Here is a 27,864-nt window from a genome sequence, read left to right as displayed (position 1 = left end):
GACTTTGAGGATGATTCCTTCCTTGAAAATACTCACTACAAAAATGCAAGCTTTTAGCGACACATTTTTCACGACGGCCAAACTAGGCGCCACCGTTGAATACGTTTTTATGATAAAGGGTATTAAAAATTAAAACCTGCGCGTGAAAACTAACGGATTTTCGTAAAAACACTCTCTCCCTATCAACTAAATTTCTTGAAGATACTCTCTCTCTCTCTCTTTCTCTCTCTTTCTCTGTAACAATTTCTTCTCATCTCCTTTACAGTTAGGGTTTTGATTTAATGGCGGAAACTCCCCTTCTAACAGGTCTCTCTCTCTCTCTCTCTCTCGATATCTTAATGTTGAAAAACAATGGTAGATTTTCACATTCTCTGAAGTTTGGAGAATCCAAATCGCAGATTTCGTAGCTCTTTGAGCTCGGCCGAACGAGGTATCATTCTTATAACAAGATTTTTAGGCTTTCTTTCTCCCATCGAATTCAATGGATTTATGGTTTAGAATTAAGCTTTTGTCCTTCATCTATGTACGATATTTGGGGGAGATTTTCAATAGAGATTGCTTGAATCTAAGAAAAATTTGGTGGTTTTAGAGATCCAGATGAACCAGATTACTCAATTAGTAGGTACAATCCTGAAACTCCAGATTCTGTATAATTGATTTGAGAGTTTTTTTTTTTTTTTTTGGTTCGATTATGAGGGATGTTAGCATTTGTGACTCGATGTTTCTTCATTTATAGTTTTAAATCAACCAAAATATTACTTCATTTCACCCAAATATTCTCATCCTGTAAGCAAATTTTTTGTTTTGTTACTTCATTTCAGATTTTGTTTCCTTTGTTCATACAGGATTTGTTCTAAACTAGTGTTTCTTCATATATCTATGAGCAAACACTAAATTAATTTGAATTTGATGTCTAGAATTTTTGGATAATATCCAAAATTTCGAATACAAATTTGAATTGGATTCGGATTTTCAAGTGTCCATGGACTGACCTACTATATAATACAAACAAAGTCATTAAAAAACGTTCTTTTTTTTATGAGGGAAGTAATGGTGTGTGTTCTGTTTTGTTCTTGTTTTGGTTATCTTTCTTTCTCTAGTTCTGTCCTTTGTTAATGAAAAGAAAATATAATGAGATAGTGAGGTTTGGGTATTATCTTTGATTTGGAAAAGAGCCTTTTTTTTAGAAAAAAAAATGAAATAGTAGACTCTTGATTAAGGTGTTGGGTTCATAGGGAACCCTTCACTTGTAAGTGATGTTAATATGATCTTAATTGGAGTAGTTTTTGAGGTGTTTCGAGATTTGAGTATGAAGTTTCTTCATTTTGGTATCTTCAATTTATGTGTGTAGTGCAAAATTAAATTGAATAAGGCATGTGGTTTGTTGTTTTTTTTTTTTTTGTCTAAGGATCTGATTTGAGCTCTTGGGATCTATTTTATTTTGCTTCACTTGCAAGTCTTGTTTCAATTGTTCTTTCTGACTTCTTTGTTGTAGTTTTGTTTTTGGTTTTGAGTTCACACCTATATAAGAGTGTTTTGGGGTTTAAAAGCCTATTTCGTTTTGAATCTGGTTTGTCTTGTTAGAGAGAAAAACATTACAAGTGACCATTGGAAAGGTTGAAGATAACCTACAAAAGCTGCAAACAAAGAAATTTCAGTCACCACTATACCGGCAGGTATTATATACTTTAGCTTGTTAAGATTCTTTCTTTTATTTCTTCTCAGTTCTCTAGACTGAGAAATCATAGACAATTCACGTGGCTAACCCTGTTTATATAATGGTTTGACTATGTTAAGATTAATTCAATTCTCATGGGATGGACATAACTAGGTATCGTCTAATGGTCTCTGATTGTACACGAAATTCACCCAGAAAACAGCAACGTAAAGTGCTTCCTTAGCACAGCATTTGTTTCATGTAGCTTGGTATATGTCTAGTGGATTGTTGATCGTAGTCTACCAACAACATCATCATAAATAGGTGCACATGCGGCTGTGAGACCCATCATTGGAGGTCCCTCATTAGAAAGACTGATCATTTGAAGGTGCACATAGGAGATCCCTTAAGTGTAGAATTGACTCACCCAATACATGATTCATAAACTTTTCTGATTGGCCTAATATAACTTCCTGATTTTGCTGAAAGGATAAAATGGTTCAAGTTTGGGCTACAGGAATAACTAGTTGTATGATCCTCAGTGCCACCTGCTACATATGTGCCATGTGTAGCTATTCCATTGGCCGCACACTGCCCTTATGTTCCACCTTATTTCTAACTGTAGATTATTCTGATACCTTACATCCAAAAGTAGAGCTTGCATTCGATTGCTTAATAGACTATGGAGTATTTAGATACTTTGGCCTTTTAAATTGTAGTCTTGATTATGAACTGTCTAACAAAGGCATAGATTTATTCGTGTCTAATACATTAAATTTAGAAAACCTGAATGGGAAAGGCTATATCAGATGGAAGCTGCATTTATTGCAGGTGGGTAATGTATTGCTAGAAATTCTCAGGTCACATTCTATAGGCTACGACTTTCTTCTTTGGAAAGGCAACTAACAATGATGAAAAATTCAAAGCCCTCGTGGAGGTTTTGAAGTTTGCAAATTGGATGGCCAAAATGTAGTTTTCGACATGGATTCGTCTTCATTGGGCAGACCCCCCCCCCCCTTTTTTTTTGCAAGGTATAAAGTTTATTAACTGAAAAAATAAAGACGATGATCGAGGTGAACATCACAGTAAAAAGGAGAACCAAAAAGACTACTAATTAGCCCCTCTAGCCAACTTATAGCATCCTATCTATAAAATTGGATAGTTGAGCATGAGACTAGGCAATCATGCATCGAATCTTAATCTAACTCGAGTTTTTGTTAGCAGGGTCATGCTTTGTATCTCTTCCCCTATGTATGTTTTTTATTGTTATTAATGGCGGCCTCAATGGCTACTTTGAGGGGAAAAGGGGGCTTTAGGCAAGGAGACCCTATCTATCTCCATTTACCTTTTGGTTAATAAGTTAAAATTGGGATACCAATAGCAGCTCTATAAATTTTTGTGTGAAATTGATATAGGATGAAAATGCATTTGGTTCAGATTATTAGATTCTGATTCCAGACATTTTTTTTATTATCAGAATCTCGTTGGACTGACCATATTTCTGTAGTTCTACAAAAAGCATATTTTAAAAACATAATAAACGGGTTTCTCCACATTTCCTCCACATTTCTGATCTCCATGTTCCTATTTTGGTTTCTGAAAGTCAAGAACACTAGGAAGCAAGACAATTGCAACTCATGGCTGAGCAAGCCTAGCAGAAATGTGAAGGGGGAATGGATGCAGCATCTGCTGCTTAGTTATTTCTATCTGTGTCTGCAGATGATCTTCAACTATGGATGGTTTGTGGCTACTATGTTTTTCCTATAATGTATGGGCAAAATGCCATAGCCATCAATGAATTTCTTGATGACAGATGGAACAATGTAAGATCTCGTAGTTTCACAATTATTATTTGTTTTCTTGATTGAATGCTAGCATCTACATTATTTATGAAACATTTCTTCATATAGAATGGTTGTTGGTTGCTGTAGTTTATCTTCAACCCCAAAAGCCAGATCGTCGTGCCAAGGTCTAGACCATTAGATGGTTCCCACATGTCATGTATTGTCTATCTCAAGAATCATCTAACATTCTATATCTTGAGTGACATGGTCAGCCACAACAGCAACATAATTCTCCAACTATAGTTATATACTTAGTCAATCTTCATATCTTTTCTTATGATCTGTTCTATTATATGTTGATGGATGTATTTCTACACCATTCAATGACAACTTGGTTCACTAATGTGTCAAGGACAGCCTAACAACAGAATAAATTAAATCCCCATTGTAGTCATCCGAAAAAAGATTCTTTAACTACAGAAAAAAGAAACCGAAACACTTTTCGTATTGATCTAATTAACTTCTAGACCATAGGATTATGTGGAGATACATTGACAAAGGTCCTTTTTTCAGTGTCTCTTCCTCTTTGTAGTATACTCTATATGAAATATTCTTGTATTATGTTCTTCTTTAGCACTCCAACGTTAATCTCTAATCTAGATTGTCAATTTAAGATAGAACACTGCTATTGAATGTAAGTTCTGTTCTTAGCATGTTTTGTGTCACTTGGTTTGAATTGAAGACTTGTTTTTTTATGTGAGAATGCAAGAAAGAAATTTGATTTACAATTATATTATTGTTTTGGACATTATTATAAAAAATGGCTGACCCCAAATATTTGTGATAACTCTTCGATGGTGATCATGACATCATTGACAAAATGCACGTAGCTTTAGATATGAGACAACGTACAAATTGGTGCAATGCTTCACTAAAATCGATCAAGTATAGATTCAAACCCGAATCCAAGTCTAATTTAATGTTGGACTCATAAAATTTACCATAGATTTCTCAGAGTTAGATTTGTTATGTATTAGCAGGGGTACCAAGGTAGAAGTAGAACCCAATATGAGCTAAAATAAAATTAGCAATTTATATGATAAAGATAACCTAGCATATATACCCTTTCCAAATTATGTGGAATAGTTTGTTTCTTGATCTCCAAGAAATGGACTTTAATTCCTAACTTTCCAGCTAAGAACTTGGTGTGTTCTTCTTCATTTTCCCGATTTTTTTTCATATTTTATTTGATCAAAGAAAGTCTTCATAACCAGCTGCCATTTTATTTATTATATTTCTAGCACCTATGTTTTGTATCAGAGATTTTGTAAGCTAAACTTTCTATCTCATTATGTATTAAAATTAGAGTAGGCCTAGCTTGACTAACCTAGTAAGGAAAGTGTTTTTGTTAAAATTATGTTAGGAATGTGATACCGACACCACCTGATCATCATGGTGCCAAGGTCTGATTCTCATGTCTCCAATGTTGTCTATCTTGAGAACCATCCCACAATCTGGATCTTAAGTTAAACAATCAGATGGGGCTGATAGCAACACTACTCTTTATTTTAACAAAACTCAATTCCTCATGCATTGTTTAATTAATTGAACCTTTCTCATCTCCTTCACATTTCTTATTTGCTTTAATTAAATCATCTTTATTTAGTCATTTTATCTATAAGAGAGGCTTTTTCTTCTAGTGATTAAGTTTCAGTTACTCTCTCTGTCTTGCATGGGAATCCCTACATTAACACTGCCACTTGATTAAGTGATCTGAAAATTTATCATCACTTGAAAATAGTATAGTTGTGCATTTGAAACTTTTACCTCTGTTTGAATGTTGTTTGTCATTCCATAAAACTTCTAGTTGGCTCTAGGTGGTCTACATGTAGTTGAAGAATGAACTGGTCATCTAATCAACCCTTTAGGAACACCTTTTTATTTTTCGTGAATACTTTTGAGTAGATCACTTCGTTTCTCCATTTTAGTATACATTTATGAATAAAACAGGATTCAGATTATGATTTACAGATGGTAAAAAATAGAGGGTTGTATATCAGAATTCAAAATAACTTATTTTTGTACTTATTTCTCCATCTTGCAGATGCCAATTCGAATATTTGGGGATAGATGAAGATGTTGAAGCCTTGGAGAGGGCTACAATCTGTTTGAAGAAGCTGATGGAGGTATGAGCTACTTCTAGTTAATTTTTTATCTGCTAATGTTCACAACAAGGATCATCCATCAATTACATGCCAACATATGTTGTCTTCTTTATGTGTCATGAGGCATGCTAGCCAATGTACCAACTAGTTGCTGTAATCATGTATCCTCAAGAGTGGGATTGAAACAGATTCCTCATGTATCTTGGATAGATTAAAGCATATTTTAACTGCTTGCAAATTTTCTCTATATTGACCAATCACTCTTGCTCATTTAATACACGAGGTTTCATGACTAGTAGCGAAACTTAAATTGACTAGATCTGATTTTGATTGATGATCTCATTTTGCAAATACGGTCATATGTAGTCTTATCCTTTGATATGTAAGGCAGTGTACATTCGGATAACTTTCAAAGATAGGATTGCTTATTATGACAAATCACCACCACATTTAGAACGTCTTTGAGATTTGAATTTCTGACTGAGATTTGAATGCTTTCAGAACTCAGACATAGGTAGGAGTCTATTTAGTGAACTTGGCTAACTAACTATTTAGAATACTTTTTAAGCCTGTTATCTATGATTTAAGTTCATAAATGAGAAGCAAATTAAAGGCTAAATATGGGAGATAATTCTTAAGATCTTGATAGATGTACCTAAATGTTATTCTAAATCTTCTCATAACTGTAGATCCATTGTTGCTTGGGACTACCCATTCACCTCCAAACCAGCACTTTGACACTATCGGACAGGTGGTGTTGAGTTTTTATATTCCTCCTGGCGTTAGGTTTGGATCTGACTCTGTTGATTTCCTTGATTGGAACTTTGTTGCTTGGGCCAAAACAAAACTTGTTTCATTATCTCTTTGTTCATTTCAACTCAATACTCTAGCTTAGTCAAATCTGCTTCCACAAACTAGACTAGCCACTTTTAAAGTAGTTTCGATAATCTGCATATTTAAATACATTTGATAATATGAAATTCCCTATCTCCCTATTTCTCCGATGAACAAATTTGCAAAGCTCTATCTGTTGATGTTCTACAAAATCTGTTTTCTAAGATTATTAGTTGTGAATAAGGCTTGTTTTGTTGTTGTTTTCATAGTTGATTCTTACTAAAATAATGCTTAGGTAACACAATGTATTTCAACTTTCTAAGTAGGAGATCTTCTAAGAAAGTCTGACCTACTCGTTAACATGCCAGGTGGATTCCTATGATGCTGCTAGACTGCCTTTTTAGTTTCTCCAACAGTAACATTAGATGCTAAATAAATGTAAAGGCCTCAGTTTTAAGTCTTAATGGTAACAGTTAGGCTTTTACCTTGAGAGACCATTGGTGTCTCAACAGGTGTTGTATGCAATGGTGGTGAAACCTACTAATTACTGATTTCATTTGACTTGTATCAATTGCTTCTCTTCTTAATCCTTTATTTATTTATTTGTGGTTAGAACTGATATTCACTTTGATCTGCAGATATTGAGAGAATGAGAAGGTCCGGCTAGATTATAGGTCAGTTCATATGTATACATTGGATGAAGTTGAGACATTCCCTTCAAAAGCACATGTGTATTGAATTTCATCCTCATAAATAATGGATAGGATCTCATGTGGATCACCCAAGTTCTCAATGAAGTGTTGATATAATGATTGTAGCATACAGTGGAATGGTTGATCTGAGAAGATGATCATTTAAGTTGGCGTTGCATTTACACTCTTGAATAAGCTCTTTGATCCCCTTGTGGACTCGTGCAATTGATTTTTTTTTTCTTTCAGCTATACCACAGTTATAAAATACACATTATACTTCTATTATAAAAAAAAATCTTATTAGCGACGGGCATTCCCGCCACTATAGGCATTCAAAATCGTATTTATAGCTACGGTAAAAAATAAATTAGCGGCGACCACTACAATCACTATAGGTCTCATTTATATCTATAGCGACGGTAATACAATCAATTAACGGCAGTTTGTGACCGCCACCATAGATCTCATTTATATCTACACGGATGGTAATAATTTCAATTAGCGGCGGTTTATGACCATCACTATAGGTCTCATTCATACCTATAGCGACGGTAATACAATCAATTAGCAGCGGTTTTTGATCGCCACTATAGGGCTCCATATGGCCTTTAGCTACACCACATATAGTGGCGCTACACGTGGCCATCACTATTAATAACAGCGGCGGTTTTTGACCCCTGCTAAAAACCTAAAATTTTGTAGTGACTTCTAATCACACAAAGGTGATGTTGTTTAATCACATCCTAGTCTTTTAGATAAAACATACCCGAAAAGCCATCTGGACTCCTGCTCCATGCATATCCAATCCATTTATAACTTTAGACCATACATATTGGAATCCTATATCATTGATATTCTCTTTCTCTCTTTCTTTCACAATTTCATTTGTCCACATCCATTTATTTTCATTTCACAACTTATAATATAATCACATTGACTTTTCTCTGATGAAAAAAAAAATATTTTAAGAATTTTTCCTGGATTAGGGAGTGAAACAAAGCTTTGATTTTGAGAAGCCGAGACTTTTGTACCTATACCTTCCATAATGCTTTCATCAATTGTAGGATTTTCTGTTGCAAGTAAGGACTTATTCAAACTCCTAGACAGCAGCGGCACCATTCTCCTTTTAGTTTCTAGATAGCTGCAATCTAGTTTTTTTAAGCAATTGTGAGAAACTTGGATTTTTGCTATCATGTGGCAGAAATTGGAATTACTATCCCCATTCTGGAACCAAGAAACTCTGGATTTCTACTTCCATAAAGATTCTTCATGATCATAACATATTATGTATTTATTTTGGCTTTCTGACACTACTCATAGATTTGGTGATCTCAACCAACATCCGATAATCTCTCCTCACAAGCTTTGACTCTAGCTTCAGCATTCTTAATCTTGGGACCTATATTTCCCACCACTTCTCTATCCCAATCTTTCAAAGCTAATTTACGATGCTTTAGCTTTGAGAAAAATCTATAGAGTGGAGTTCCTTCAACTCGAATATTCCAAACAAATGTTACTACACTGAGGAAATCATCCCTTTCTAACCAAAATTCCAAAAACATGAGTTGTTTAGGACTAGAATAGGGGTTAATAAAATGGAGAAGGAAAGGGCAATGGTCAGAACATAAATGAGTAATCGAGGTAATTCAAGTAGGAGAAGAAAATGCCCTATCCAATCTTCTCCAAATCCATTCCCTACTTTTTCTATTGTCACACCAAGTAAACCTAAATCTAGAGAGTCCTGCATTCACAACACGGCAATCACTCACAAAACCTCCAAAATCTTTTATTGAGGCCGATAGAGGACATTTTCCAACTTAGTTTTGCTAGGGTGGAGAATGATATTGAAATCCCTAACAGTCAAGACATTTTCTGACCGATTAAGTACATTCTTTAAATTCAACCATAAGCTTCTTTTCTCTTGGATGTCATAGGATGCACAGACAACACAATTTTTTACATAATGCTTTCCGTTTTTGCTTCCAACAACATGAACTGAGGATGCCGAAGAAGTAAATTAACTTTAACTGGATCACTGAACCACCAAAACCAAATTGAGCTGCAATCGTTGGACTCATCATTGTTGACGGTATTTGTAGGCTTAAATTTTCCACTAACTTCAAGGAAATTTGTTTTTTTTTTTCTTGACATAGGTTCAAGGATTGAGATAAATAAAAGATTGAAATCCTTCTTTAACTTTCTCAAGCAAAGTTGGGATGAGGAATTAAGTATCTCTCTGATATTCCATACTAGTCTTTTTTATATAAAAAAAACAAGATTAAACCACATTCCTCGATCGAGTCCTTTTTGGAGGATCCAAACTAGATCACGACTTACGTATTCACATTTTTTTGGATTCAAGTTTGGCATTCCCAACATCAGAAGTATAATCCAATTCCTTAAATCCCAAAATAGAGAAAGAATCGTCATCTTCTTCATCTTGGGACTACTCCTGATGGGAACTCTCCATTGCTAATGGTTCTACAAAATCACCATTCAAAAGCAACAAAGATTCAGCACATGGGCTAATATAGGTCCAATCCATCAAAACCATCATTGAGCCATTACGTGGGATAGTGCATCTGAGGGGGCAAGATTCCACAGAGTCTCGCACGTTATGAACACCTTTCACATTTGGACTCTTCAAGATATCCGCATGAACGTGTTTTTTCTCATTAATTTCCTCACTCACAAGGTGAGCTCCAATTGTTTTCTCATTATCACGAATTTCGTTATTAGGAGTAGACTCCATGATTTCCTTCATACTAATCTCCCTTAATTCTAATGAACGAATTTGAGTAACCAAGACCGAATTATTTCCATTAATACGAGGTTTCTCTAGTTCAAAATTTAAATTTTGAATTCCAACTTCCATTGAATCTTTTTCCACGTGACCTTCCACATCAACACTCTTTGGTTTAGAGGATTCACCAACCAAATATGTAGGCTTGGGTTCCATGTGGACTTGCTCCACATCAGCACTTTCTTTTTCATTGTTTTGGCATATTCATTGTTTATAGGCAAAAAAACCTTATTCACACCTTTCCTGATAGTTAAAGGCTTTCGGAGAACCGATGTCTTTTTTACAAGAACCTTTCTTGGAATTTTCTTATACTTGTCTTGTGCAAGAACATCTTTAGGTTTCTCACAGACTTCTTTTCCCTTAGACTGAACATCTGTTTTCTTCACCATTTTAGATCTACAAATTACCTCTAGATGACCCAGTGTTGAGTTACATAAACAAAACTAGGGAAGGGAGTCATAGCTTATGGGCTGTCAGAAACCCAAAACGCCATGACTGATCCATATACACTTTGAATGGACTTTAAGAAAATCCAAGAGGACACAGACTTTTGCTACATGCATTGAGGCCCCCAACAACAGAGTTCACATTTTGAAGGTTGGCTTCCTCGTAACGATACAAGGGAAGATTCAGAAAGGATATCCACCCTGAAGTGATGGAAGAGTCTATTTCTGATGGTTGAAAGAAAGGCGACCATTTGAACAATCTCATCAGAAAATCTTCCATCGTTAACTTATCCTTCAAACAAATGAAGAGTGTGTATTTCCTTTTTAGGGTACTACAAATTTGGACCCTTAGAGGTTCTAGGCCCTGACTGCAAGACTCGCGGATGGGGTAGTTCCATTTACTATATACCAAACATGCTGCTATAGATATAAGAAACAAAATAAAAGAGCATATTGCAGTATCTAGAACAATTTAACAGAGCAAAAAACTTAACCTAGAGCCGTATGCTAGAAATGAATACAAAGCATAGCCACTTTTAAAGACTTGAGAGAAGGTGAGTGGGAATGGGGTTTCCTAGTTGTACATAAACAGAATGGTAACCCTAAGAAACCTTGTCAACATGCCCACCTATCCCCTGGTATTGAACAAACAAGAAATCAATGACAGGGCAATGCATGTGGTGTACATGTCGTACCGAGTTTCCCTACAGCTGGATATGACCAAGACATCCACTATGGAATTAGGATGAATGAGGGGTTGATGATGAAGTATCTGAAGGGGTGATACTTCAATTGCCCAAAAGTTGAACATGTGAAAGTTGCAACGAACCTAACAGTCGGAACAAAAACATTGGGTTCATACAATACTTCTAACAATATGTGAAAACACAGTATTTTTCTATGTCCCAGATCTAGGCCAACATGAAAAGGGATGGAAAGAGACTACTACAAGTGTGCCTAGAATGTCCCCAATCCCACAATATGGGTCAAGAAAGGGAGGTACCTGACCTAAGATCAGAAAAATGGACTAGGAATGTGATGTGAAGGTGGCATGAAAGCCACAGAGATCAAGATATTTAGAGAACTCGAAGATGTTGAAGAAATTGACTTTAAGGGAGAAGAACTAAGGGCCAAAAAGAAAAATGGGTAAAAGCGAACTTCACCTTCCCAAAATCGAAGAAGATAGGGCTGAAATCAATTTGAATTGAAAAAATATTTGAAATCGATGGAAAAAATATAAGAGGGGAGAGATCGATGGGAGATATTCTCGTTCCTGTTAGAATGAGAGCCCTGAGAGGTTTCTCTCAATTTTTTTCCATCTATAAGTGCCCGTTAGAAACGGTCTTTAAGGGTGAAATAGATTAAAGTTGTTTTTAATTCAAAACAGGTCAAATCCGTTTTACAATGTTGTTTGTAATTCACCTTTTTCTTGTAGTGACACTATTAGATCTTTCAATTTGGACAACTACTTTGTTGCAACTTCATAATAAGGCTTCACTTCTTCATTGAACAGGTTCACCACTCATTGGGATCCTCCCTTATGCTGGTCTGAAGTTCTACATTTACGAGGAACTCAAGGGGCGGGTCCCTGAAGAACACCAAAAATCTGTTACTTGGGCTGTTCGAACAGACCTTCACATACCCGTTGGATGTCATTAGGAGACAGATGTAGGTTTTGTCCCCCAATTTACCTCTTATATAGTATAGTTATAGTTATACAATCATTTTTTCCTTTCTTTTTGTTTACTTCTAAAAATGGTGAGTACTATATTGAGAGATCAATGCTATGAAATTGATTTGATCCATGAAGGGTTGAAAAAGGGAACTACCATTTTGATTAGGAAACCAAAGGTACTAGCCAAATGCATTGTAGAGTGATTGCTCAATGAAACAGCAGTGAATGTGGTGCACTTTTAGGAGTAGATTCACCATTAAATGGATCAAAATGTTAGGATCATCCAATCAGGTGCTGTCCCAAGTCCTAACTAGAAGACCTCCCTAGTGGAGTTAATTGAATGGTAGGTCCTACTCTCCTGCATGTGCCTCACATTAACCACCACGCAGTGTATAAACCTAAAGGTCTACTAAACAGGTATCTTATTTCTATGGTTTGATACAATATACAAATCTTATACAATGTACCAACTATGAGTTTTTTTTTTCTTTGGATTTGGGAATCTCTTTGAAATGAGTATATGAAAGTGTTAGTAGCTGCTGCTATAGCTTAAGAACATAGGAATCTCAATGGGGACTCAATGCTCCGAACCTACATAATGTGGTTCCATGTAGATCTCTAAATTATAATAGCTTTATTGGAAATATACCTCCTTTGATTGGTAATCTATATACTCTTTATAAGTTGGATTTGGTTTGGTGCAAAATAGAATTTCTTGTTGAATTCCCATATTGGCATTGAGGTAGTAAGAAATGATATCAAGGAAGATGCTTTGATTGAAAATATGTTTCATGATTGAGTTACTGCAAAATATAATTTCTTCTTGCCTAGCCCAGTAACTAGGAGAAGGTGTAGACTGATGATGGTGGTAATGTTGAAAATATTTGCTTGCATACTTGTTCTATTTTAGAGTCTGATATTTGAATGGTTAAGTAGGATTCTTGTTTGCCAATCCAATATTTGTGTCAAGGCTAAAACAATGACGATGCTATAATATGGTTCACAACATAATTTCTTTAGTATGATTGAGCTGGTGAGATGGTCTAGTCATATTTTTTCTATGATGCCTGGGTATGGGAATGAGTATGAGTATGGGTATGGGAAGTTTAACAAAAGTTCCCCATGTTTTCGGAAATTTCTCTAGTAATTATCTAGAAATGCGAAGGTGTATCTATAAAAAAAGAGGAAATATGTGAAGGTGTTGTCTCCATAGAGGCTGGTAATATCATGCACCACATTCTTATAACCTAGAAACTATGGCGGCCATCTTTTCACTGAGGTATAGCTAAAAATCATGATGATTGGAAGTCATGGAGGTCTATAGCTAAAATTTGGTCAAGTAGAACACAAATTTTATGGTTGGAAAAGAAGTTCCTAAACTTGAGGTCAGGTCTAAGATTGTTGGCATGTTTTTAGGCTATATAAAATCCAATAAGTGAGGTGGTCGCCTACTTCACATTCTTACTAATTGATTGGAGGGGGCACATGTATGGTCAATAAATTTATGGTGTCACCATCATAGTATTCTTTTATTTATTTATTACTATATGGCTTTTCGTTGTTTATTTTATTTGAGAAGTTTTTATGCAATATCAGCTCCTCAACCTCCGATGTTATGCCTATGGTAGTTTACATGTCGTGCCTAGGTTGTCAATATGGAATGGGGAAACTTCTGGTCATCTCATCTGCCACGAACTTTTTTTATATTGATTTGGATGCTGAGAGCCCTAACCCCAATGATCAGGCAAGAATCAACTATTTTTTTTCTTGTATTTTTTTTTTATGAAAAGCCTAGGGAGTACAATAAAATTGTACTTCTTTCTTTAGGGTTTTGAGAAGATGATTTCAAGAATGTATCTCGGCAACATTATAAGAAGGGGTAATTCTTGGGATGACACAAGAGTCAGATAATTTTGGGGATGTTGCTTCAAGCCTTTCAGCGCCCTTTATCCTAAGGTTTGTCGCATGTTTTGTATTCGTATGCTGCTCATTACTTTACCTCTCTTGTTGATCCTTGGAAAATATTCTAATTTGATAGTCCTTTGACATATTTAATTGATTTCTAGTTACTTAGTAAATAACACGACCGCGATAAGCATGTGATTCATGGCCCCAATTTGTTATGTATTTTACTTAATATTTAAATATATTTTTCATTGATGCTATTTCAAATCTCTAATACAACAGCTGCCTATGTATGACATTAGTGGGTATCTCAATCACCAAATATCAAATTATGTTTTTTGCCTTCAGACAGTTCATGACTAACATTCAATTCCTTCCATTACTAGCTTATATCTTGCCCCTTGATTTGTCTCTTTATGGTGTTGTGGATGCAGTTATCTACCTAAGATCCCTTGCCCATCATTTTCCTTCATGAAGTTGTATAACCTATGTGTCAAAGTCATTCATTAAGGTGCAATGGCATGGTCTAAACAGTAGTTATTGAGACCTTAGGTATCCTGAACTTCACTATTTTGTTTCATAATAGGCATAACATAGTTTTTCTTCAATGATGCTTATTATTGGATACTGGTCTTTTTGTTCTTAGTCTTATAGTTGGATGGATTGATGTAGATAGTTGGTGCTATCGTATTTGTCCCATGATGAGGCCTATTTTCTTCTTGCAACAATGAATTTATCTGATGCATTGGGGTGTGTGCGAGGGGCAGGGGGCTCATTATGGCATGAAAAACTGATTTGATTATACACATGCACACACGTTGCATCATATATCAAATGCATGTGTATATGATTTTGTGTAATCTTAATAGAAACTCTTGGTAGTTAAATGAATGCTATCTCAGATGCTAGAAAACTTTGTAACTGTGCATTTAAATTTGTGCTCTTGTATTAAACCTACGTATAACATATTTAAATCTCTTCACTTCTCTGAAAGCATCCTTATTAACTTAATTATTCAGCTAAAACTATTTCAATTGGTTGCAACAATATTTTCACCCTTTCCCGAACAAATCTAGGACACCATTGATGGCTGTCATGCATGATGATTCTCCTGACTTGAGAGAAGTGGGCAGAATCTTGGAAGACATGCTTTAGGTATACAAGTTGCATCATGACCAGTCTATTTGTTTGTTAAGGGGACCACTCTAATCATTGTTCTTCTGAGGGATTTGAGTTTTCAGATCTCAAACACTCCTTTGAAGGTACGGAAGCTTATCGTGAGAGTATGCAATGTGGTGACACAAGGGGTTGCTCGATTGGTAGTTGTAGGAATTGTGGGGATCTTAAAGAAGATAGAGAGGAATGAGAGTGATGGCATTGCGAGTGGAAGAACCAGTAGTTCAAGTGAATCAAGTAGCAACATGAGGCGAACAGTTGGGGCAATCGAAAGGTGTCTATTTTCTAATTATACCATGTTCAAGGAGTACCTGACTGAAGCTCTTACCAGGATATGTACTTGTATAATGATTGTGAACGGTTTATCGATGCATTGTAATTTTGGATTTATAAATTATGACTCATTGTAACTCTTTTTGTGTATAAATTAATGTGATAGAGAACTTTGATGTTCTCTATTTGAGTCTATTTTGACCACAGGTAATAGGTGCGTAGAAAAAAAAAATTAATTTAAAAGTTTAGATGTCGGTTTATGACCATTTTAGGTATCGATTTATAACCGATGCCAAAAGTCTCAAACTTAGGGCATCAATCTTATAGACATCGGATTTTAAAGCGATGTCTAAGATATTTTTGTGTGTTAGTGTGTTCCGTTAAATAAATGCAGATTTGTTAAGGTTTTTAGCGATTCCAATTCTTGAGATCTAAAATGGTTTCCAGCTGTTTAAATTCATTAATGAAGCCATGATTAGAAACAGTTTGTCAACCGTTTCATACTAACTTAGGAACAGTTATAAACTGTTCCTAATTTCCATATTTGTTGCAGTGCTGAAAACACTAATAACCTCTCTCAAAATCTAGTATTCATTCCAAACTTATAATTTTTTGAGAGAATTGTGTGAACAAGCATACCCAGATTTTATCTGTCAATTGCTTGTGCATTTGAGTGTGGTGTTGTGGTTTGTAGATTCAGATCATGTGGAGATCGAAGCTGTAGGAGTGGTTCCTAAATTCATATCGCAAAGTTGCAATGGTGGTGTTGATGCAAGAAAGTGGTATATTATGGATTAGAGACTTTTAGTTACTTGTGCAGGAGTAACCTTTCTGTATTTGCTAATTCTATAGTAGATTGTTTTGGACATTAGTCCCGTGGTTTTTTCCCAAAAGGGTTTTCCACCTAAAAATTTGGTGCATTGTGGATGCATGAATTTTAGTGTATTTTTATGTTTGATATTCATGATCTATTAGATGATGTTAACTAATTTAATTAATTAACTTTTTTTTTTTGATCGGTAAGCTGAGGCTATAGAGGGCCCCACCCTTATATTAAAAGCTACTAATTACGAAAATAACAAAGATTCAAATCCTCTAAGAGGATGTTGTACAACTCCAAAGGAGTATTAGAAGAACTGTAAAAAACATAGTTTTCATGTACAGCTCCTTTTCTAACTAACCAATCAGCCGCTTTATTTGCTTCTTGCCTCTCAAACTCCAGCTTAACTGAATTAAACCCCCTCATAGTATTTTTTATTTCTCTAACTAGGTTGAGCACTTTCCAAGGCGTATTCCATTATTCATTAATACCGTTGATAGTCACTAACGAATCCGAATGTACGATTATATCTGAGTACCCTTTCGTTCCAAGATGCTGCAATCCTATTAGAATTGTTTCTATTTCAACAACAATAATATCTGTATAGTTTGAACGACCCATCCCAGTAGCCAGCAACTCACCCATGTGATTTCTAGCAATAAATCCAATACCAGCCCCTATATCTGCTAACGACCCATCTGTGTTCAGTTTTATTACCCCCATTGGTGGAGAAATCCAGCGAATAATAGAGGTTTCCTTTATTTTGAATGTTCCATTACAACCCCACCTATGAATTAATCTCATAGTTTCAGCATTAGACATCCTCATCCCTTCACACTTACCACACACATCAGCCATAATTCTCCTGCTTAGCTGCTACACATTTTGCTCTTTGTCATCGAATATTCGATGATTTCCCTCTCGTCAAATATGATAAATTGTGGAACATAACATTAGGCTAATAATATTATAACACGGATGATTACTAATATCAGCAACTTCCTCTTCAAGTATTCCCATGGTTTCTTTATCAATCGCAGCCCACTACAGCACCTTTTTCCAGCACTCTCCACTATATTTGCATTTGAAGAATAAATGTTCATTTTCCTCTGCTTCAATTCGGCATAAAACACATCTAGAAATCAGTAATAGACCTCTCTTTCTTAGATTTTCTATTATAGGTAGATTTCGGTTCATTGCAATCCAAGCTATAACTGAATGCCACGGAATTTTCATCTTGTTCCATATAATTTTATACCACGTAACCTCCATATCATGTCTTCTAATTGTATTCCATGCTGATTTCAAAGTAAACTTCTCATTTACATTCTTTTTCCACACAATTCTATCTTCTTCATGTGGCCACGAAGGATGATGAGTTTCAACTTGATTTGCAATTTCCGCTAGCCTCATATCATCTCTGACAAGACCTACCCATCCATCATTCCTAGTAAAATCAGATACCTTTGCTTCGAGATTGCTATTCATACGTACGACAGATCTTCTCCCAAATTGTTCAATCAATGGACCACCTTCTAAACAAGGGTCAGTCTAAAAGGAAATATTTGATCCATCACCTACTAAAAATCGAATAGGAGCCCAAGATGCATTATTTGGAGGAATACATCTCCAAATGGAACCATGTTTAACATATCTCATGCGCATCCAATTACTCCACAAACTATTGTTATTGATTATTTTCCAAAATAATTTCATGAGACTAATTGTATTCCAATCTTTCATCCTTCTAATACCAAGACCTCCTTCTTTAAAAGGTCGATACACTTTAGACCAACTAACTGAATGAATTTTTCTAGAAGAGGAACCACTCCAAAGGAAATTAATCAACAAAGATTCAATTTTGTTTATGACCCCTATGAGAAGAGAGAAACAAGATGACCAATAAATTTGAAAAGAAGATAGGACTGATTTGATGAGTTCAATCCTTCTTGCAAATGATAAATATTTAGATTTCCAACCCTCAATACGTTTTTGAATTTTCTCAATCAGAGGATAGCACATGGACAACGTCAATCGAGAAGAGAACAACGGAAGGCCTAAGTACCGAATTGAAAGTTTTCCTTCTCTGAATGACAAGGCTTGAAGAATAAGATTTTTATTATAACAAGAACTACTAAAGAATAAATTACTCTTCTTAACATTGGTTTGAAGACTTGAAATATCGAAAAACTCATCAAGGAGGGCTTTAATATTCAACGCAGAATGAACACTATCTTTAGAGAAAAGGACTATATCATCAGCAAACATGAGATGTGAAATTTGGGGAAGATTAATCCTATTAGGAATAGAAATAAGATTATTCCTAATTTTCTCTTCAAGAAGACAAGAAAACGCCTCCATAACTATGGTGAATAGGTAAGGAGAAATAGGGTCCCCTTGTCTCAAACCACACTTACTAGGAAAATAGCGACACGACGCTCCATTCAGAACAATTGAAAATCTAGGAATAGAAATGCATTCCCTAATCCAAGTAATCCAATTTTGGTTACACCCCAATTGATCAAGAATATTCAATACAAAATCCCATCTAACTTTATCATAAGCTTTTTTTAAGTCAACTTTGACTGAAAAAAAGGGAATACTAGAATTAAGATGGGAATTACGAAATTAATTAATTAACTAGAATATATAGTCACCACGTACATTAAAAGAAAATTTCCAAAAAATTTCACTTTAAAGCTCAATATGGACCGTCCTTTTTTTTAATAACTGGGTATCCCTGTAGACAATGGACTAGACTCGTATTTGGGCTTTGTCCAGTCCATAGACCACAGTCTTATCCAAGGATTAGTCCTGGTGCATGTGCAACACCCTCACATCACAGTCACCAGTTAAGTGAGGGAGCAAATCTGGTGATATACATAGCTACCATTGAGATATATAACTAAAGGTGATGCACGCAGACTTGTTTTTTGCTCATTGAATGGGTGTCTTTCGAGTGCTAGTATGTGTGGATTCCAAGAACAACTGGTTTTAAGGCTAAATCTGGTTTGGTTTGTTAAGTTTTATCTACTTTGTTAAACCTTGTTAGTATTCCTTCTAATCGTGCTTGTCTTACTGTGGATGACTTGATTGCCCCACTATAGTCGTTTATCAATAAAACAATGCTGTTATTTTATAATGAAATGTCCCAATTAACTTCAATAAGCACATGGCTAGTAAGATTAAGATTCAACCTAGCAAAATAATAAGTAAAACTAAGAATAAAGCTTCCATTTGTTATCAAACAAATTTTTTAATAATAAGAGGAGGTATTAAGAAGTCATTATGGACAAGCTAAAGAGGTTGACATAAAGATAGGCATAGATAACTTTACAAACAAAACGATTATTACATGTACAGCAATCGACTTTATTGAGAATTCTCGGATTGATTATTTCATGAACCCTAAAAGCTTATTAATAATTATCTCATATTAACTAAAAGATAGAAAGTAGCTTATTATAAAGATATTCCCAATGTAGAATCAGTATCCTAATAGATATCCTTCCTTACGTAATGAGATATGTTGACAATAATACATGTATCTCATGCACCATAATTTGATGCATCTTATTCTCTAATCAAAATGACTAAATTTTAGATTCAAGTTTGAAAACATTCTTTACTTTTATATAAAATTTTATGCCAACTTCTTAATAATTATAAAATAATTTAGGTTCAATGGACAAACATTTTAACAGTAGAATCAATGAAGAAAATGAAGAAAACAAAACAAAAATAAGGAAATTAAACGTGGGAGAGACAGCAGGGACAGAAGAGACGTGGGAACAAATTAGGCAGACAGTTTTAAAACTCGCAAATTGGACTCAACCTGATGTCCACTGGGTCAAGTCAAACTTCTGAAGTAATTCCCATTCCAGCACACTGTTCATTTTAATTCCAAAAATATTTCTAGTGACATCGAAGGTTTTTTGTAAGTGATGATGTCGCTGCTAAAAATTGGCGAGATAGCTGGTTTTGTTTCGAAAAAGAGGGAGACGTTCACTTCTATAAATCAGCAAGATTTAGCGAGATCATCACTTCAAAAAATTTGTCATCTCACTACGAATGTTTTGAGAATTAAAATGAACATGGAGTCAGAATCGGAATTACGTCATATTCAGCTCCTGACCCCTTGATATTTTTTTCCAAAAATTGTAATTGTGTAACTTGTAATGTTTCCAAATGGACTCAATGGGTTGGTTCAAACGAATTCAGTGGCGAGTGAACTGGAAATTCAACTTACTTTCGATTGACTTGGCCGTGCTTGAGATTGATAAAACGAATTTAAAACTTGGGAGAGAAGTAAAGAAGGTAAGGAAAAGAAAGGAGAACAGAAGAAAAGAGAACAAAAGGACGATAAAAAAATAGGAAAGAGAAGGGAATGTAAAAATTAAAAAGGTACAACAGGAAAAGTAAAAATTAAAGAGAGAACCTGTGGTGGAAGAAAGGAAAAAGAAGAGAATGAAGTAATAACTTATATCATATAAATATCTATCTATCGTACAAAAGAGAAAAAATTCTCTATCACAGCACAAAAGAAAAGGATCATGCTAGATTTACTAAATCTCTATTTAGAGTACAAACTTCTATTTACTTTAAAATAAAATAAAAGAAGAAAAAAGATAAAGAAACCGAGAATAAAAATAATAATAAAAAAATATTGCTTAGATCATTTCCACTGACGTGGCCTATTACTCCCATATGAGAGACAACCACTATAAAAACCTCCAAGGAGTGATCTATGAAGCATGCACCAAGCAACTTCTTGCCCTCACCTCTCTTGTTCAATCTCACTCCTATAAACGCTTTGCATCCACTTCTTCACTAAAGAATGGGGAAAATCGGTCTCAGCAATGAAGAAACTCGGCCCACAGTACTTTCTGTACCTCTTTCTTCAAGCTTCAATGACAGAATCCGACCCCTTCTCGACGTTGTCGATAACCTTCGCAAGAAAAAAATCATGCAAGAAGGCATAGGTCTTCCCACCATTGTCGTTGTAGGCGATCATTCATCATTCAAAATAAGTGTGCTCGAATGCCTAGCTGGCATCAGTCTCTCTCGTGGCCAAAGCCTCCCCACTCGCGTCCCCCTCATAATGCGCCTGCAAAACCACCCGACACCCAAGCCAGAATTTCAGTTGGAATATGACGGCAAGGTTGTCACCATCGACGAAGACCGCATCACCCAAGCTATTAGTGATGCTACTGATGAATTAACAGGTGATGGTAAATCTATCTCTAACACCCCCTTGACTCTTATTGTCAAAAAGAGAAGTGTTCCTGATCTCACCATGGTTGATTTGCCAAGTATTACTCGAGTACCTGTTCAGGGCCAACCTGACGACACATATGAGCAACTTTCTAATATTATAATGGAGTATATAAGCCCTAAAGAGAGTATAATTCTCAATGCTTTATCAGTTACCTCCGCTGATTTCTCGACTTGTGAGTCGTATAAGATGTCGCAGAGAGCAGATATAACTGGTGAGAGGACACTGGCTGTTATTACAAGAGTTGATGAGGCTCCTGAGGGGCGGATTGAGAAAATCACTGCTGCATATGTTGGTACTGGGCTTGGTTATGTCTTCGTGAGGAATCGTGGCGTTGGCGAGACAATTGAAGACACTATGAGAGAGGAAGAGAAACTGTTTAAAACTGACCCAATTCTTTCTACAATGGATAAATCTATCCTTGGTATCCCTGTTTTGTCTAAAAAACTTGTCCAAATCCAAGCAAATAATATATCCAAATGCTTGCCTGATATTGTGAAGAAGATGGATGAGAAGTTGAGTCAGATTGCATCTGATCTGAAACGAATGCCTCAGAATTTTTCTTCTGCTGCTGATTCAATGGTGGCTTTTATGCAAATTCTTGGATCTGCAAAGGAGTCTCTGAACAAAATCTTCATCAGAGGAGAATTCGATGATTACCTCGACGAAAAAGAGATGCACTGTGCTGCTCGAATGGCACAAATGCTCAACGAGTTCTCTGTAGAACTGAAGTCTAAGTCCGGTAAGAAGCTCTCCACAGAGGAATTTTTAATAGAGGAAATTAGAATTTTAGAGGAAACAAAAGGGACTGGACGTCCAAATTTTCTTCCTCGTGCAGCATTCCTCAATATCTTACAGACAAAAGTGAAGGAAGTATCGCACAAGCCAGTTGAATTCGTTAAGAAGGCTTGGAGTTACATGGAATGTGTGATTGTACGTGTGTTGTTGCTTCACTCGGAATATTACCCTCACCTTCATTCTTCTACAATAAAAGCGGCACGTAATCTAATTTCAAAGATGAGAGATCGCTCCATTGATCGAGTGCTTGAGATTGTAGAGATGGAAAAGCTCATAGATTATACTTCTAATCCAGAGTATATGTCAACATTGAATGGTCTCATGGCACAACGGGAGAACTTCATGCAGGTCATTAACGATCCAAGCAAACCGACAAAGTTCAAATTTGAAGTGTTTGAAGAAGTTGAAGTTGGTCATCTGAGAGAGGACCCCTCGAAGTTAGAGGAAGCGTTCGAAATCAAAATGAGACTAACTGCTTATTGGAAGATTGTTTTGAGAAGGTTAGTTGATAATTTGGGACATCATCTTCTGTTCAGTGTTCAGACCCTTGTGAACAAAGAGATGGAGAAGGAGATCGTGAATGAGATAATGCTGCCAGGCAATGGAGGGATCAAAAGCATGATGGAGGAACCACATTGTATTACTGCCAGACGTGCAAAGCTGAACAAGAGTATTAAGTTACTTAAGGAATCCAAAGAAGTTGTGTGGAAAGGATGCAAGCCCATCAACCACCCTGCAGATCCCAACCACAGCCTCATCTTCCTCCCTTACCCAGCCTATCCAGATGGCAAATTCAATTGCGATGCATGTGGACAACAAGGTGATGGCTTCTGCTACCATTGCAGCCCTTGCAAACTTGACATTCACATGCAATGTGCTTTCACGCCCTTTTCTCTCAATCACACGTCCCACCTTCACCCTCTCAACCTCGCCTTCTGCCCTGCCAACCAAACCAAAACCTTCTCCTGCAATATATGCCAAACACTCGGGTTAAACCACTGGCTGTATCGATGCAACATATGTCAATTTGATGCCCACCTAGGTTGTGTGACGGTCAAGCCCATTATACCAGGTATGAATCAGACTTAACCATTATAGAATTGTTGCGTTAGACAACATGGGTCTAACAAGCCCAGACTGTGTCTCAACGCAGACAAATTACTATTTATATAGTATGACTGTGTGTTATGATATATGTAAGAAGCAATGGAGGTAGTGCATGACAGTGGCGGAGATTGTGCTGCTTTGTGTTTCTAGTTGTATTTTTTTATGATGTTCGTCACAATGGAGCTAGTGCGTGGTGGAGATTGTGCTGTTTTGTGCTTCTGGTTTTATTTTGTTATATTATTCGTTTTAAGTTTGTGAGCTCACTAGAAGTGGTCTGTGTCTTTAACATTTATTGAAGTTTTCAAAATATATAACCTGTTTGTTTTCTTTCATCACTGAGTTCAATCTTCAGATGACCCATCCATCTTACTAATTCACAGCTTAACCCATTGAGAAATGTTAAATTGTTGAAGGGTTCGTTGATTATCAAAAAATACCAAACAATTGAACATAAAAACTTGTTGATTCATACAGAGTACTAAGTAATTCGAAAAGAAAGAGAAAACACTCTAAAAATACCTAAATTTTATTAATCAAAAGATGTTTCCCTTGAGACAGTACAGGAAATGGCAGATATCTATCTCAAAGCATGCGAGAGAAAATAGGCCAAAATCCAACTTCATCAGAATGACTCTAGAAGACTCTAGTTCAATCAGAAACGACCAACCGGTCAATACCATTCACACCTGATCGCCTATGATGGATTTTGGTGGAATTCCATCATTTAGGCCCTCCAATTAGTATGTTTGCCATTTTAGAAAAGCTTTATTTTTCTTATAACTTTCTTTAGGAAAGTCCATTTTTAATTCCGCTTGTTGCTTTAGATTCTTCTCGATTAGTAGTTTCCAAATTTGTGGTTAACACAAAAATTTCCATTTTTAGTAATTTTCTTGCTTCCATTATTTAACAATTATTACTTTAAAAAAAGGACTAGCTTTCTAGGTAATAGGTGATTTTTTGAGAATTAATAAAACTTCATAGTCTATCTTTGTGTTGAGTTTTTTAAAATTTTATTCTTCTAATGCCCTACATCACCCCTATATTGGAGTTACAATACTATTTATATAAAAGAATCTTATTCCTACAAAAATACAAAAAATATCCAAAATAAAAAAAATAAATAACTAAAAATAGTAAAATGACCTAAGGATGGAAATTGATACTACTTAACATTAAAAATAAGTGGAAATTGACGATGCATGATTCTGACTTCTATAACTAATGTTATTAACAAAACAAAATTTTACTAAAATAGAAAAGTGCTTAAAAAATATGGTAAACAAAGGAATCAAGCCTAAAAACAAAAAGTCCAAAGAATTCTATGGATCGTGAAGATCTGTACGTTTCCATTCAAGAATAGATCTTCTCAGATTGTTCTAAATCCATCTCTCATCCAGATTTGTGGCCCCACTAGGGCTTGTTTTGTTGCATCATTCTCCCCTAGTTGAAAAGAACTCATCTTGGAGTTCAAGGAGACGTTGTTTGAAACATATAGTCCAATTGCTTTTAAGTTCAACTTTTTGTACCCAATAATTGGATGCCAATATAGAGGCCATTTGAATAGTAATTGTTCAGGATATACATCGATGAACTCATCTAATATGATTTTGACTATAGTTGAAACATAAAAAAAAAATGTATCTCCTCCTAGCTTACTAAAGCCAAACCAAGCCAAAATGTAATGAGACAATATGTGAACTTTGCAATTGTAAGAAGATTGGAGCCCTTGCTAAATTTGGACCCAAGGTCTGCATAACCTTTCTTGAACCAAGAGAGTGTGGATGAATTTGAGTATTTATTTGTAATTTGGAAAAACAATTATTTGAAAGAACATTCCTTAATCTTCCACTGTCGATTACCATACCATAAATTAATTCTCACTCGTCGTGCATGCTATGAAGGATATTGTTGCAAAGAGAACCATCATAAGATTAGCATTTGGATGTTAAGAAACTTGTGGTGGGGCTAAAGTCTCCTCCATATATTTGTAAACAACTTCCTATTCCTCAACTTTTATCATCGTATTCATTATAGATAGGATTAGAATGAAAAAAAGAACCTCGCGCATTACATCTTTTAGTTTAGTACCGTGCTGAACCGACTGTCTTCTTTGAGGCATCCTGACGAGAATAACAAGCTATGCAATCAACCCAAGTTCTAATACCAATACAGGGGAAAAAATATTCTTCCAATTAGTTTGTTGTTTCTCAAAAGAATACCAAACAATTTGGCGTCAAAAACACGTTCATTCACATAGAAACTAATTAATTGGAAAAGAAAGAAAACTCTTTAATAAAACATAAATTTTATTATTCCAAAGTTGCTCTCCCTTAATGGAGTTACAATAATATTTATATAGAAGTGTATTATTCCTACAAAACATGAAAGGAGTCTAAATAGGAAAAAAAAATATCAAAAATAACCTAAGCATTGAAATAGATACTACTTAACCTTAGAAATAAGTTGGAGTCGACGGTGCATAATTTTGACTTCTATATCTAAAGTAATTAACAAAACAAATCATTTTTAAAATAGCAAAAACGTCTAAAAAATAGGCTAAACAAAGGAATCAAGCATAGAAACGTAAAGTCCATAGATATGGATTTTGAAGATCTCGACATTTTAATTCAAGAATAAGTCCTATCAAATTATTTTGAATTCGTCACTTGTCTAGATCCGTGGCCCTACTTGGGTTTGTTGAACTGCATCATAAATTGTATTACTAAATCTACAAAGAGTATGCATGATTCCATGGGAAATGGGTTGGGAAAAATTTTCACTGGATAATCTGAATTTCATTTATATGATTGCGGAATTTTTCCTAGAAAACCATTTTCTGGCCCAAGGTGATTTTCCTTCCATGGTGGAAAAAGATTTTCCCTCCCACTCCTTGTGGAAAATAATTTCCCTACTTCTAATGTTTTTTTTATCCGTAAACAGAGGCTATAAAGGGTCCCACTCTTTTATTAAAAGAAGGCTAGAGCCAAATAGACGTACAAGCAATGTCTTGTAAACAAAGCAAAACCAATTCGTACAAAAAATTATCAACAAGCAAATTATATTCCTGTGAGGAAACTCCCATCTTTTTCCTTCCAATTGGGCACCTTATTTGATTCATGCCATCTAAATTAACGAACTAAATCCATTTGCCACGTCTTTAATCGACCACAAGAGATAAAGGTGCAACCACGTGCACTCCCACACAACATTTAAACAATTAATAGCATACAAAGAATCAACATTTACCATCACATGATGGTAGCCTTGCTAAAATGCAGCTTTCAACACATGGAAAATTGCCTCTAGCTTAAAGTAGGAACCTAACTAGAACTCGTGCTACAATAACCAACAAATAAAAAGATAACCCCCTCACCCTTTGAAATTTTCCAAGGTGCACTCAAATGAAGGGAATCAATTTCCTAAAGAATTCATTTTCTTCATCATCCACTTATGTGAGATTTATCCAATTCTAAGTCTTTCCACAACAATTAATTCGATAATATTTCCAAGATCATGAAATCACATATATTTCAAGAACTTTTTTTTCTAAGTGAGTAAAAATTCTATTAATAAGATAAAGAATTTATACACAAGGGCAAGCCTTAGTTTACAACTCTAAACTGGGGAAATTCAAGCCTATCCCCCATGAACGCTTTACTAGGAATGAAGGGAAGGCTTTCAACATTAACAAAATAGCTTGATGAGAGGTTTCTCAACGCAGAATATGCTAAGGCATCTGCAATGCTATTTCCTTCACACCAAATATGTTTGATCCTCCAAGAAAACTTTGGCAAAATCACTTTAATTCATTGCAAAAATCCAATCAAGAGTCTAGGGGATTAAAGTACCTAATAAACCCTTGACAACAAGAGAGGACTCCATCTAAACTACAAGATTATTCAAACCGAAACTAAAGTACTCCAAGGTCGTAGTTAAAGCCAGACATTTGGCCATATTGTTTGTTGCACTTCGAAAGAACCAAGCCCCTCTTGCCAACAGATTACCAATTTAATTCCTTAACATGCCTCCTCTACTAGCATGACCCCATTATTCTGAGATGCTTCATCCACATTTCTTTAAGCCACAAAGTGGTGGTTCTCCCAAATTAGAGGAGTTCTCCTTTTTATTAAGTAATATTTTGGGAACTATGCCAATGTTCACAAGTCTACTCCTTTCAATTGAAGTAACATTCCTTTTAAAAATTAGCACCCCTTCAATCTCTTTTAATCACTATAAGCAGGGATCCCTTTTTACTGAGGATGACCTTTTCTATAAATAAAAAAATGGCCCCATTTCTAGTAATCCATAAGCACCAACAGTTGATCCAAGGCGTCACGGCAGCCACAACATTGAACTAAGTTCTTTTCGAGCTTTCCATCCTCACAATACCATTGAAAGATAGTCTTGTGTCTGTTGAATTTAGAATAACATTTGAGAAGAACTTCCAAACCCTC

General features: G+C 35.5%; 1 protein-coding gene, 1 long non-coding RNA gene and 1 pseudogene across 2 annotated transcripts; all 3 read left to right on the top strand.

Annotated features, from left to right (window-relative positions):
• The first annotated feature begins 212 nt into the window (after positions 1 to 212).
• On the top strand, positions 213 to 4,874 carry LOC147382768 (uncharacterized). Its single transcript, XR_015173203.1, has 3 exons — positions 213 to 430; positions 1,585 to 1,676; positions 3,261 to 4,874. It is a non-coding gene; the product is annotated as an uncharacterized LOC147382768 (long non-coding RNA).
• Positions 4,875 to 11,635: 6,761 nt separating this feature from the next.
• On the top strand, positions 11,636 to 16,208 carry LOC147382767 (hexokinase-3-like). Its single transcript, XM_086427224.1, has 4 exons — positions 11,636 to 11,678; positions 11,895 to 12,025; positions 15,158 to 15,473; positions 16,105 to 16,208. The coding sequence occupies exons 1-4, from the start codon at positions 11,636 to 11,638 to the stop codon at positions 16,206 to 16,208; spliced, it is 594 nt and encodes a 197-aa protein (XP_086283350.1).
• Positions 16,209 to 21,003: 4,795 nt separating this feature from the next.
• LOC147382766 (dynamin-related protein 4C pseudogene) lies at positions 21,004 to 23,603 on the top strand (annotated as a pseudogene).
• Positions 23,604 to 27,864: the final 4,261 nt, after the last annotated feature.

This window comes from Akebia trifoliata, chromosome 16 (assembly GCF_017979445.1).
Source record: "Akebia trifoliata isolate Shusen 1 chromosome 16, ASM1797944v1, whole genome shotgun sequence".
Classification (NCBI taxonomy): Eukaryota; Viridiplantae; Streptophyta; class Magnoliopsida; order Ranunculales; family Lardizabalaceae; genus Akebia; species Akebia trifoliata.
The sequence above is the reverse complement of the archived record's forward strand: the minus strand, read 5'-3'. Positions and strand labels throughout refer to the sequence as shown.

Coding starts and splice junctions, on each gene's coding strand:
- LOC147382767 (XM_086427224.1), top strand. CDS start 11,636: ATGGGAGATATTCTCGTTCCTGTTAGAATGAGAGCCCTGAGAG. Junction 11,679..11,894: donor TAGAATGAGAGCCCTGAGAG/GTTTCTCTCAAT, acceptor TTCATTGAACAG/GTTCACCACTCATTGGGATC. Junction 15,474..16,104: donor TGAAGCTCTTACCAGGATAT/GTACTTGTATAA, acceptor TGTGGTTTGTAG/ATTCAGATCATGTGGAGATC.